This window comes from Coregonus clupeaformis, unplaced genomic scaffold (genome assembly GCF_020615455.1).
Source record: "Coregonus clupeaformis isolate EN_2021a unplaced genomic scaffold, ASM2061545v1 scaf0561, whole genome shotgun sequence".
Classification (NCBI taxonomy): Eukaryota; Metazoa; Chordata; class Actinopteri; order Salmoniformes; family Salmonidae; genus Coregonus; species Coregonus clupeaformis.
The window spans coordinates 227,920-242,339 of record NW_025534016.1 but is presented as its reverse complement, the minus strand read 5'-3'; the positions used below and the strand labels follow the sequence as shown (position 1 = coordinate 242,339).

General features: G+C 48.1%; 1 protein-coding gene across 1 annotated transcript; it reads left to right on the top strand.

The window, feature by feature from the left end:
- Nucleotides 1–5,224: 5,224 nt before the first annotated feature.
- LOC121548516 (actin, alpha cardiac muscle) lies at nucleotides 5,225–14,331 on the top strand. The gene is made up of 8 exons (XM_041859972.1): nucleotides 5,225–5,330; nucleotides 8,970–9,123; nucleotides 9,394–9,522; nucleotides 9,895–10,090; nucleotides 12,253–12,414; nucleotides 12,815–13,006; nucleotides 13,426–13,607; nucleotides 14,064–14,331. Exons 2-8 carry the CDS (start codon nucleotides 8,995–8,997, stop codon nucleotides 14,205–14,207), a joined length of 1,134 nt encoding a protein of 377 aa, XP_041715906.1. The 5' UTR covers nucleotides 5,225–5,330; nucleotides 8,970–8,994; the 3' UTR covers nucleotides 14,208–14,331.
- The last annotated feature ends 89 nt before the right edge of the window (nucleotides 14,332–14,420 follow it).

The window sequence follows — 14,420 nt, the reverse complement described above, 5'->3', positions numbered from 1 at the left end:
ACCACAGATACTACCCCACCACAGACACTACCCCACCACAGGCACTATCCCACCACAGACACTATCCCACCACAGATACTACCCCACCACAGACACTACCACACCACAGGCACTATCCCACCACAGATACTACACCACCACAGACACTATCCCACCACAGACACTACCCCACCACAGACACTACCCCACCACAGACACTATCCCACCACAGACACTACCACACCACAGGCACTATCCCACCACAGATACTACCCCACCACAGATACTATCCCACCACAGATACTACCCCACCACAGATACTACTCCACCACAGACACTATCCCACCACAGACACTACCCCACCACAGACACTACCCCACCACAGACACTACCCCACCACAGACACTATCCCACCACAGACACTACCCCACCACAGATACTATCCCACCGCAGACACTACCCCACCACAGATACTATCCCACCACAGACACTACCCCACCACAGACACTACCCCACCACAGATACTACCCCACCACAGATACTATCCCAACACAGGTACTATCCCACCACAGGTACTATCCCACCACAGACACTACCCCACCACAGACACTACCCCACCACAGATACTACCCCACCACAGATACTACCCCACCACAGATACTACCCCACCACAGATACTATCCCACCACAGACACTATCCCACCACAGACACTACCCCACCACAGATACTACCCCACCACAGATACTACCACACCACAGGCACTATCCCACCACAGATACTACCCCACCACAGATACTATCCCACCACAGATACTACCCCACCACAGATACTACTCCACCACAGACACTATCCCACCACAGACACTACCCTACCACAGACACTACCCCACCACAGACACTACCCCACCACAGACACTATCCCACCACAGACACTATCCCACCACAGACACTACCCCACCACAGATACTATCCCACCGCAGACACTACCCCACCACAGATACTATCCCACCACAGACACTACCCCACCACAGACACTACCCCACCACAGATACTACCCCACCACAGATACTATCCCAACACAGGTACTATCCCACCACAGGTACTATCCCACCACAGACACTACCCCACCACAGACACTACCCCACCACAGATACTACCCCACCACAGATACTACCCCACCACAGATACTATCCCACCACAGACACTATCCCACCACAGACACTACCCCACCACAGATACTACCCCACCACAGATACTACCCCACCACAGACACTACCCCACCACAGATACTACACCACCACAGACACTACTCCACCACAGACACTACCCCACCACAGATACTATCCCACCACAGACACTACCCCACCACAGACACTATCCCACCACAGACACTACCCCACCACAGATACTATCCCACCACAGACACTATCCCACCACAGACACTACCCCACCACAGACACTACCCCACCACAGATACTATCCCACCACAGACACTACCCCACCACAGACACTATCCCACCAAAGGCACTACCCTACCAAAGGCACTATCCCACCACAGCAGGGCCGGATTAACAAATCATAGGCTCCATAGGCCTTGGGCCCCCATTGATTTTGTTAGCCACTCTCACTCAGATATCATTACATGTGTAGAATTGCAGGTAATTCGCTTTAAAACTGCAAAAAAAATCCTCAACACCCCATGGCAATATGTGTAGAATTGCAGAAAACTTGCTTTAAAACTGCAACATTTTCTCTACACCCTATGGCATAATGTGTTTAATTGCCGGAAATTAACTTTCTCTCTGCTGTCAAGAGGGTGGTGACTAAAGTGTTTTGCCCGCGAGGTGGGGGGGCCCTGAATCAGCTACCCAAACAAGGCAGGGCCCCCCCAGTTACCCATGACAGGCCCCCTACCTCCTCTCCTATCCTCATCTGATGATTAGCAGAGTGGCAGCAGGCAGCAGCAGGCTGTCTACACTCATTGACAGCAGACTCCTGAGTCCTCCTGTGGTTGGAGGTTGCAGTAAAAAAAAATACATATATATGTTTTCTTTTTTTGTGCTTTTTTTGCTTCTTGGGCCCCCTAAAGGCCTGGGCCCAGCGGCTTCAGCCCCTGTAAAACCCTGCGTTAATCCAGCCCTGCACCACAGGCACTATCCCACCACAGACTATCCCACCACAGACTATCCCACCACAGACTATCCCACCACAGACACTATCCCAACACAGACTATCCCACCACAGACACTATCCATTTACATTTACATTTACGTCATTTAGCAGACGCTCTTATCCAGAGCGACTTACAAATTGGTGCATTCACCCTATAGCCAGTGGGATAACCACTTCACAATTATTATTTTTTAGGGGGGGGGGTAGAAGGATTACTTTATCCTATCCCAGGTATTCCTTAAAGAGGTGGGGTTTCAAATGTCTCCGGAAGGTGGTGAGTGACTCCGCTGTCCTGGCGTCGTGAGGGAGCTTGTTCCACCATTGGGGTGCCAGAGCAGCGAACAGTTTTGACTGGGCTGAGCGGGAACTATGCTTCCGCAGAGGAAGGGGAGCCAGCAGGCCAGGGACATACTATCCCACCACATACTATCCCACCACATACACTATCCCATCACAGACTATCCCACCACAGACACTATCCCACCACAGACACTATCCCACCACAGACACTATCCCACCACAGACTATCCCACCACAGACACTATCCCACCACAGATACTACCCCACCACAGACACTATCCCACCACAGACACTATACCACCACAGACACTATCCCACCACAGACACTACCCCACCACAGACACTATCCCACCACAGACACTATCCCACCACAGACACTATCCCACCACAGACTATCCCACCACAGACACTATCCCACCACAGACACTATCCCACCACAGGCACTATCCCACCACAGATACTACCCCACCACAGACACTATCCCACCACAGACACTATCCCACCACAGACTATCCCACCACAGACACTATCCCACCACAGATACTACCCCACCACAGACACTATCCCACCACAGCCACTATCCCACCACAGACTATCCCACCACAGACACTATCCCACCACAGACACTATCCCACCACAGACACTATCCCACCACAGACACTATCCCACCACAGTCACTATCCCACCACAGACACTATCCCACCACAGACACTATCCCACCACAGACTATCCCACCACAGACTATCCCACCACAGACACTATCCCACCACAGACTATCCCACCACAGACACTATCCCACCACAGACTATCCCACCACATACACTATCCCACCACAGACTATCCCACCACAGACACTATCCCACCACAGGCACTATCCCACCACAGACACTATCCCACCACAGACACTATCCCACCACAGACACTATCCCACCACAGACTATCCCACCACAGACACTATCCCACCACAGACTATCCCACCACAGACACTATCCCACCACAGACTATCCCACCACAGACACTATCCCACCACAGATACTACCCCACCACAGACACTATCCCACCACAGACACTACCCCACCACAGACACTATCCCACCACAGACACTATCCCACCACAGACACTATCCCACCACAGACACGATCCCAACACAGACACTATCCCAACACAGACACTATCCCAACACATATACTATCCCACCACAGACTATCCCACCACAGACACTATCCCACCACAGATACTACCCCACCACAGATACTACCCCACCACAGACACTATCCCACCACAGACACTATCCCACCACAGACTATCCCACCACAGACACTATCCCATCACAGACACTATCCCACCACAGACACTATCCCACCACAGTCACTATCCCACCACAAGCACTATCCCACCACAGACTATCCCACCACAGACACTATCCCACCACAGACACTATCCCACCACAGATACTACCCCACCACAGATAATATCCCACCACAGACTATCCCACCACATACACTATCCCACCACAGACACTATCCCACCACAGACACTACCCCACCACAGACACTATCCCACCACAGACACTATCCCACCACAGACACTATCCCACCACAGACACTACCCCACCACAGACACTATCCCACCACAGATACTACCCCACCACAGACACTATCCCACCACAGACTATCCCACCACAGACACTATCCCACCACAGACACTATCCCACCACAGACACTATCCCACCACAGACTGGACTGAGTGCCACTCAAACCACTTCTTAACCAGATTCCCAGACGCCCCCAGGGGGTCTAAAGTTACACCCCCACTCTGACACCCCTATCTGAGCTTAGTCATATTATCGTGACTGTCTCACTGGGTCATGGATAGGAGGACAGTTTCAGTGAATGGAGCTTAGATTTCAAGCTTCAAGTTTCAGTTAGGCTATGTAAATACAATACAGTGTCTGTGTTAAGTTGTGACTTCAATATTTCACTCCGTGTTGGGATGAGATGACAACCGGTAGAGAGACATTGGATGATTGATGTGAATAAATAATGGTTTGGTTGTCTGTTAAGAGCCAAAAGGTGTGGGACAGGGTAAACAAATCATGCCATTCATCATCAAAAACAGATCTGACGGATAAACAAGCTTCTGTCATATTCAGTGACAACTCTTGTAGGCTATTTGAGACTTACGTTCATGTACTGTACAAAATAAAAATATCAACATTCTCAATGTATGCTTTAGTCATTTATAATCATTATGAATATGCAAATCAATATGCAAGTGATGTCAAACATGGAGATGAATTGTGTGTCCGGTTTCCCTCCTTTATAACACAATAACAAACACGGTCAAATCTGATATAACAATAAACTATTTTAGTTCCCCCAAATCCCAAGGGCCAGAAATTCCTTTACAGTTTTATTGCATTGTCTGAGCTAATCATAGGTCTTCCTCCTTTATAAAAGTCAAAAGTCAGACTGAAAGAGAATTGTTTCACATCAATCAGTTAACACCTACTTCATCATGACCCAACTATAATCAACCATAACACAATAATGGAAATAATTTAGAAATAATCCCTTTAACTTCCCTCTGCCAACCATTCCTTATTTTTGTACCAGCCAGACAGCCAGGGGCGGCACTAGAACTCTCCGTCTCCTAGGTAACAACACTCCATTTTAGATGGCGTCCCGTCAGAAAGGAGGCCTCTGAGTGACAGAGGCCTCCTTTAGTGAACCGTTATCTAGAAGTTCTTATTTGGGCTTGTGTAAACTCCTGGTCCCTCCTTCAGGCCCCCGGTCCTGGGACGAGGGGGCATATTTAAGGGACACCTCTCACCCTCACCCTTTGTCCCAGTGGAAACTCCAGTCTTGGCGTACAACTTGGTGAGTGTCTTCTTTCTGCTATTGTTCCTGTTCTAGTACCGCCCTGTAGCACTCTTTCTCTATTGGACTCAGTACTGCCCTGTAGCACTCTTTCTCTATTGGACTCAGTACTGCCCTGTAGCACTCTTTCTCTATTGGACTCAGTACTGCCCTGTAGCACTCTTTCTCTATTGGACTCAGTACTGCCCTGTAGCACTCTTTCTCTACTGGACTCAGTACTGCCCTGTGGCACTCTTTCTCTATTGGACTCAGTACTGCCCTGTAGCACTCTTTCTCTATTGGACTCAGTACTGCCCTGTGGCACTCTTTCTCTATTGGACTCAGTACTGCCCAGTACCTGTAGCCGCTCTGTTTAATTACTACCACTACTTCAGACAGACGAGTGACCGAGAGAGTGGAGCCGAGAGACTGGAGCCGAGAGAGTGGAGCCGAGAGAGGGGAGTCGAGAGAGGGGAGCCGAGAGAGGGGAGCTGAGAGGAAGATGGCTAGATGACTTGGTGGTGGTAGAAAGGATCCACACTTTGTCAGCTACTCTTGGAGAGCATCGTGCCGCTGTGTTGTTGTTGTTGTTTTGGATAGGGAAGAAGGGCCAGGATCTTGGTTTAACCGCCGGGAGCTCCTATTGTGATTGAACGAGAGAGCACATAGGAATCACTTGTAGAGTTAACGCCTGCAATGGATGCCTGCATACTTCTAATAGGCTTTTAGAGAAGGATTTATATGAGAGAGGTTGAGAAGGAATTGTTTTGAGAGAAGTTGAGAAGGAATTATTTTGAGAGAAGTTGAGAAGGAATTGTTTTGAGAGAAGTTGAGAAGGAATTGTTTTGAGAGAAGTTGAGAAGGAATTGTTTTGAGAGAAGTTGAGAAGGAATTGTTTTGAGAGAAGTTGAGAAGGAAGAAAAGTAGGAGAAAGAAAGAGCTGAAGAGAGAAATAGATAAATTAAGGGAGTTGAATGGGGCGAAATAGAGTGTAGGACAACGGCAGTTGCCCGGCAGCCAGGGCTTGTTGTGATTGATTGACAGGCCATGCTGGTGGCAACACTTGCTGGTGACAGGCCATACTGGTGGCAACATGTGTGAACAGTGACCTGTGGCTCTGGTGGATTAGAGGGGGGGTTAGACAGGGGGACATAGTGGCCACTGTGAAGCGCCAGCCCTCCCGACTCCTGACCACTGGCCAGGCCACTAATGAAGGGAGCTGCCAGACCTCCTGACCACTAGCCAGGCCACTAATGAAGGGAGCTGTCAGACCTCCTGACCACTGGCCAGGCCACTAATGAAGGGAGCTGCCAGACCTCCTGACCACTAGCCAGGCCACTAATGAAGGGAGCTGTCAGACCTCCTGACCACTGGCCAGGCCACTAATGAAGGGAGCTGTCAGACCTCCTGACCACTGGCCAGGCCACTAATGAAGGGAGCTGTCAGACCTCCTGACCACTGGCCAGGCCACTAATGAAGGGAGCTGCCAGACCTCCTGACCACTGGCCAGGCCACTAATGAAGGGAGCTGTCAGGCCTCCTGACCACTAGCCAGGCCACTAATGAAGGGAGCTGTCAGACCTCCTGACCACTAGCCAGGCCACTAATGAAGGGAGCTGTCAGACCTCCTGACCACTGGCCAGGCCACTAATGAAGGGAGCTGTCAGACCTCCTGACCACTGGCCAGGCCACTAATGAAGGGAGCTGTCAGACCTCCTGACCACTGGCCAGGCCACTAATGAAGGGAGCTGCCAGACCTCCTGACCACTGGCCAGGCCACTAATGAAGGGAGCTGCCAGACCTCCTGACCACTGGCCAGGCCACTAATGAAGGGAGCTGCCAGACCTCCTGACCACTGGCCAGGCCACTAATGAAGGGAGCTGCCAGACCTCCTGACCACTGGCCAGGCCACTAATGAAGGGAGCTGTCAGACCTCCTGACCACTAGCCAGGCCACTAATGAAGGGAACTGTCAGACCTCCTGACCACTAGCCAGGCCACTAATGAAGGGAGCTGTCAGACCTCCTGACCACTAGCCAGGCCACTAATGAAGGGAGCTGTCAGACCTCCTGACCACTGGCCAGGCCACTAATGAAGGGAGCTGTCAGACCTCCTGACCACTAGCCAGGACACTAATGAAGGGAGCTGTCAGGCCTCCTGACCACTAGCCAGGACACTAATGAAGGGAGCTGTCAGACCTCCTGACCACTAGCCAGGCCACTAATGAAGGGAGCTGTCAGACCTTCACTAGCCAGGCCACTAATGAAGGGAGCTGTCAGACCTCCAGACCACTAGCCAGGCCACTAATGAAGGGAGCTGTCAGACCTTCACTAGCCAGGCCACTAATGAAGAGAGCTGTCAGGCCTCCTGACCACTAGCCAGGACACTAATGAAGGGAGCTGTCAGGCCTTCACTAGCCAGGCCACTAATGAAGGGAGCTGTCAGGCCTCCTGACCAGGCCACTAATGAAGGGAGCTGTCAGGCCTCCTGACCAGGCCACTAATGAAGGGAGCTGTCAGGCCTCCAGGCCACTAATGAAGGAAGTTGTCAGGCCTCCAGGCCACTAATGAAGGAAGCTGTCAGGCCAGGGCTGGAAGGTACAGACTCAGGGGCTGGCTGGCGGAGGGGGGTGGATAGAGGGATAGAAGAATGAAGTGATAGAGGGAGTGGTGGACTGGAGGGAGGTATGGAGGGACAGTAACACATGCTTTGAAGGGAGCTGTTGGGCTGGGGAGGGATAGAGGGAGAAGGAAGGAAGGAAGGAAGGAAGGAAGGAAGGAAGGAAGGAAGGAAGGAAGGAAGGAAGGAAGGAAGGAAGGAAGGAAGGAAGGAAGGAAGGAAGGATAGAGGGATAGAGAGAGGGGACCAGAGCGACAGTAACACATCCTTTGAAGGGATCTGTCAGACCATGGCTGGAGAGGGGGATGCAAAGATGGATGAAGAGATAGAGGGATGGATGGAAGGATAGAGGGAGGTATGGAGAGGGACTGGAGGGACAGTAACACATGCTCTCCAGCTCCCCTCCATGGAAAACAGGAGTTACTATTGTGCCAACAGCTGAGGAGGGATCTCCAGGCCACCACTGTTACTTGTCAACAGACAAGCTCCTTCAGCTGTGACATAGCTCTGTTAGAGATAGGGGAGGAGGAGGGGGGAGGGGGGAGGAAAGAGGAAAGGGGTAGAGGAGGAGTGGGAGGGGGGGCGGGGGGAGGGGTAGTGTTCCGTATGACAAGGGCCAGGGCTAAGAATAGAGACCCTGGTGTGGTGGGCTCTACTATGTCCCTGTTTGGCTTTACAGGGCAGCTCTGACAAAGAGGGAGAAGATAGGTTATCAGTGGCCCCTAAGAGGACTAGGTTATTTCAACAACACTTTTGAAAAGGTCTTTCTAGGAAAATGTGAAATATTTGCACTTTGAAATAGTGAAATTATGACAACATAAAAAAAATAATATCATGACAATAGGCAGCGTAGTACTGTTTATATAAGACAACAATGATAAGATAATTCACCAGTCACGTCCTTGGAGGATGTCTTTAATGTAACAGATGTATAACAGTAGCCTCCAGTCTAGTGATAAGCTCATGGACAGGGTGATTGTCATGGTGTTAATGTAATTAGCGCCCAGACAGAGCTCTTACCGCCGTGTCTCTCCTCCCAACAGAAGGCCATCCGAAACAAGACCAATCATGTGTGACGACGATGAGACTACTGCCCTCGTGTGCGACAACGGTTCTGGCCTGGTCAAGGCTGGGTTCGCCGGGGATGACGCTCCCCGCGCTGTGTTCCCATCGATCGTTGGACGTCCCCGTCACCAGGTACACCACTTGCAGAGAAAGAACGGATAGCCGTTGGCCTTTACTAACGGATTTGTTTCTATACTTATGCCATGACGTAAAAGTTACGAGGCTATAAGGGGACATATCGTGATGTAGTGATCCAGATAATGTAGTGTAGTTTACGTTTGTAACGTTGCGTCGGTAATGAGACGCACATCTAGCCATGCGTAAAGTTTGGGTAAAGTTCGATTCACGTGTTGTGTTGTGCGTATTGCGAACTCTCCTGACCCATGTTTCCTCTCTATGCAGGGTGTGATGGTGGGAATGGGACAGAAGGACAGCTATGTGGGAGACGAGGCTCAGAGCAAGAGAGGTATCCTGACTCTGAAGTACCCCATCGAGCACGGCATCATCACCAACTGGGACGACATGGAGAAGGTGGGTCCCAGAGCCAAGATGCTACTAGAGATATTGGACTTGTGAATGATTGTAAGATGATAAAAGCAGCACTTAATATCTCAAGATACACATATACTTAGAGACAAGAAGCGTATGACACTTAGGATACTATCCAATATGATGCTAATAGACGTATGAAGCTTAAGAATATGATGATATTTCAACACACTTAACACATACATATTTAAACTTATAAAACAAAAAAAAGGAACATAGGAAATATTTTAGAGCTACGTTATGCCACACAACATGACTTCAAAGGGACAGCTAAATCTTTCTCTATCTCGCAATGTGTTATATTATCCAGAACCATGTCTCTGACCATGTCTCTCCCACTACTTCCTCCACCAGATCTGGCACCACACCTTCTACAACGAGCTGCGTGTGGCCCCTGAGGAGCACCCCACCCTGCTCACTGAGGCCCCCCTCAACCCCAAGGCCAACAGGGAGAAGATGACCCAGATCATGTTTGAGACCTTCAACGTCCCCGCCATGTACGTGGCCATCCAGGCCGTGCTGTCCCTCTACGCCTCCGGCCGTACCACCGGTGAGTTTCCACAGGACTTAAGACTATCACATTACCAATACCACAATAGACACAACATGGTATAATGCCACAGATACAATATACTGACAACTATCAAGACATGCTTTGACATTAAGAAGTGCTGCTCGCATTACTCACATAATACCCTTTAGACACTATCGGGATAGTGATCCATTACAACAGGGGTAGGCAACTAGATTCAGCAGCGGGACGATTTTGTCCGAGCGGATGGTCGGGGTGCCAGAACATAATTATAATAATTTGTACACTGAAAATTGACCACAAGTAAGCCCAAAAAGAGATTATATTGGAAATAACATGATAATTTCAGACCTTCCTTACATTGAGACACTGAGACACCACCTTCCTTACATTGAGACACTGAGACACCACCTTCCTTACATTGAGACACTGAGACACCGTCACATATGTCTGTCTTTTTATTCGTGGGAATACTTTTTTTAACAAAAAAATTTAATTCCCCCCAAAATATATCTACATACACTACCGGTCAAAAGTTTTAGATCACCTACTCATTCAAGGGTTTTTCTTTATTTTTACTATTTTCTACATTGTAGAATAATAGTGAAGAGATCAAAACTAGGAAATAATACATATGGAATCATGTAGTAACCAAAAAAGCGTTAAACAAATCAAAATATATTTTATATTTGAGATTCTTCAAATATCCACCCTTTGCCTTTGGGGTGGGGGGGTATACAGAAGATAACCCTATTTGGTAAAATACCAAGTCCATATTATGGCAAGAACAGCTCAAATAAGCAAAGAGAAATTACAATCCATCATTACTTTAAGACATGAAGGTCAGTCAATACGGAACATTTCAAGAACTTTGAAAGTTTCTTCAAGTGCAGTCGCAAAAACCACCAAGCGCTATGATGAAACTGCCTCTCATGAGGACCGCCACAGGAAAGGAAGACCCAGAGTTACCTCTGCTGCAGAGGATAAGTTCATTAGAGTTAACTGCACCTCAGATTGCAGCCCAAATAAATGCTTCACAGAGTTCAAGTAACAGACACATCTCAACATCAACTGTTCAGAGGAGACTGCGTGAATCAGGTTGAATTGCTGCATGGTCGAATTGCTGCAAAGAAACCACTACTAAAGGTCGAATTGCTGCAAAGAAACCACTACTAAAGGACACCAATAAGAAAAAGAGACTTGCTTGGGCCAAGAAACACAAGCAGTGGACATTAGACCAGTGGAAATTTGTCCTTTGGTCTGGAGTCCAAATTGGAGATTTTTGGTTCAAACCGCCGTGTCTTTGTGAGACGCGGTGTGGGTGAATGGATGATCTCCGCATGTGTAGTTCCCACGGTAAAGAATGGAGGAGGAGGCGTTATGGTGTGGGGGTGCTTTGCTGGTGACACTGTCTGTGATTTATTTAGAATTCAAGGCACACTTAACCACTGCATTCTGCAGTGATACGCCATCCCATCTGGTTTGGGCTTAGTGGGACTATCATTTGTTTTTCAACAGGACAATGACCAAACACACCTCCAGGCTGGGTAAGGCCTATCTTACCAAGAAGGAGAGTGATGGAGTGCTGCATCAGATGACCTGGCCTCCACAATTCCCCGACCTCAACCCAATTGAGATGGTTTGGGATGAGTCGGACCACAGAGTGAAGGAAAAGCAGCCAACAAGTGCTCAGCATATGTGGGAACTCCTTCAAGACTGCTGGAAAAGCACTCCTCATGAAGCTGGTTGAGAGAATGCCAAGAGTGTTCCAAGCTGTCATCAAGGCAAAGGGTGGCTATTTGAAGAATATATCTTGATTTGTTTAACACTTTTATGGTTACTACATGATTCCATATGTGTTATTTCATAGTTTTGATGTCTTCACTAATAGTACAAATAAAGAAAACCCCTTGAATTAGTAGGTGTGTACAAACCTTTGACTGGTATTGTGTATATATATATACAGTGTATATATATATATATATATATATATATATATATATATATATATATATATATATATATATATATATATATATTTTTTTTTTAACTTTGGGGGGCAACAAACAAAAAAATCAACGCCTGTTGCTGACCCCTGCACTACAGTATCAGAAGACATCCAACCACAACGTGAAAAGCAGCATGTCCGTGATCTGTCCTCCATTCTCTCCTCTCTTCAGGTATCGTGCTGGACTCTGGTGATGGTGTGACCCACAACGTGCCCATTTATGAGGGTTACGCTCTGCCCCACGCCATCATGCGTCTGGATCTGGCCGGTCGCGACCTCACTGACTACCTGATGAAGATCCTGACAGAGCGTGGCTACTCGTTTGTGACCACCGGTAAGATGGCCACATATAGGATAAAGTTATAGAGAGACAAGATCAGAGAACCTATTTGAGGCTCTATGTAGCCTCTATTCAAAAATATACTCTATATAAAAAATACATTTTAAAAAATGATTTTTATTTTTTTTATTTTTTTTAAACAATACAAAAAACTATATATATATAAAACAAATGAACATTAAAAATATACTCTACAAATAAAACATTTGAAAAATATAAATAAATAAATTGTAAAGTGGTTGTCCCACTGGGTATCAGAAGGTGAATGCACCAATTTGTAAGTCCCTCTGGATACGAGCGTCTGCTAAATGACGTAAATGTAATGTAAATGTAAATGTATTTAGCGTCTAATGTTGAACTGGATTCGCCAACACTCTGAATCTCCCCCCTACAGCCGAGCGTGAGATCGTGCGTGACATCAAGGAGAAGCTGTGCTACGTTGCCCTGGACTTTGAGAATGAGATGGCCACCGCTGCCTCCTCCTCCTCTCTGGAGAAGAGCTATGAGCTGCCCGACGGTCAGGTCATCACCATTGGTAACGAGCGTTTCCGTTGCCCAGAGACCCTCTTCCAGCCTTCCTTCATTGGTGCGTATCTCTCTCTCTCTCTCTCTCTCTCTCTCTCTCTCTCTCTCTCTCTCTCTCTCTCTCTCTCTCTCTCTCTCTCTCACTCTCTCACTCTCTCTCTCTGTACCTCTCACTCTCTCTCTCTACCTCTCTCTCTCTCTCCACCTCCCTCTGTACCTCTGGTTCATCTATTCCTTACCTTACCATGTAACTTTCCACACACTTACTTTCACATTAGACTCCGTTAGACTCCATGTTACCATACATGTTACAGCATTGCCCTGCCCTCTAGTCTCCAATGGACAATACATTCTGTTACAGAGTCCACACACGTAGCTATTTACTGTAAGCATAATCTATTCCTTACGTTTCTAACTCCTGTTGGTCACCTATGTCCTGTCTGTGCTCACTAAGTGTCTCTTCTCATCTCACCTGCTCAGGTATGGAGTCCGCTGGTATCCATGAGACCGCCTACAACAGCATCATGAAGTGCGACATTGACATCCGTAAGGACCTGTACGCCAACAACGTCCTGTCCGGCGGTACCACCATGTACCCTGGTATTGCTGACCGTATGCAGAAGGAGATCACCGCCCTGGCCCCCAGCACTATGAAGATCAAGGTGGGGGAACACGTCTATTCAACACAGGAGGAACTCTGTTCCAAATGTCCACCAGGGTTGGGATCAATTTCAACTCTAGTAAAGTCAACAAGTACACTGAAATTCCAATTTTCTTCAATGCCTTTCAATGAAGAACATTTTGAATTGGAATTGGAATTTGGTGTCCACACTAGGGTACTACTTATGAACGGAGCCATGTCTTGGGCGTGTATTGTAAGTGGTATGATAGTATGGAGTAGTCCCAAAAATATCAGAGCTGTGGATAGGCTGTAGGTCTACAGCATTTGGCCCACTATCCTCCATGTTCGGCAATACATGTGTACCCACAACTCTGGTTCAAATAAGCAACACTGTCTGTCCACTGTCTGTCTGTCCACTGTGCTAGAGAGCACCTACAACTTCTGAAGAGTTCTTAACCGACCCGCCACATCTCCTCCTCTCCTCCACCTTCTCTAGATCATCGCTCCCCCCGAGCGTAAGTACTCGGTCTGGATCGGCGGCTCCATCCTGGCCTCTCTCTCCACCTTCCAGCAGATGTGGATCAGCAAACAGGAGTATGACGAGGCAGGTCCTTCCATTGTCCACAGGAAGTGCTTCTAAACATCCCATCTCCCCACACCTCCTCCATACACATTCACCCTCCTTCTGTTGTTTGCATTTCTACTGTGTCTTGTACTGTATATACGGTTGTAATAAAATAGTTGCCTGCAACAATAAGTGCTGAGTTACTTGTTGTTGGTTGTCTGTTGCTGGGTTTGAGGGAACACACATTCAGAATACATAAAATAATCCAATTATAATGGCGATCAGACC

Excerpts from the sequence above, each read along its gene's own strand:
- LOC121548516 (XM_041859972.1), top strand. The coding sequence starts at position 8,995 with ATGTGTGACGACGATGAGACTACTGCCCTCGTGTGCGACAACGGTTCT. Across the intron at positions 9,124-9,393 it reads TTGGACGTCCCCGTCACCAG|GGTGTGATGGTGGGAATGGG; the intron begins GTACACCACTTG and ends CTCTCTATGCAG. Across the intron at positions 9,523-9,894 it reads ACTGGGACGACATGGAGAAG|ATCTGGCACCACACCTTCTA; the intron begins GTGGGTCCCAGA and ends TTCCTCCACCAG.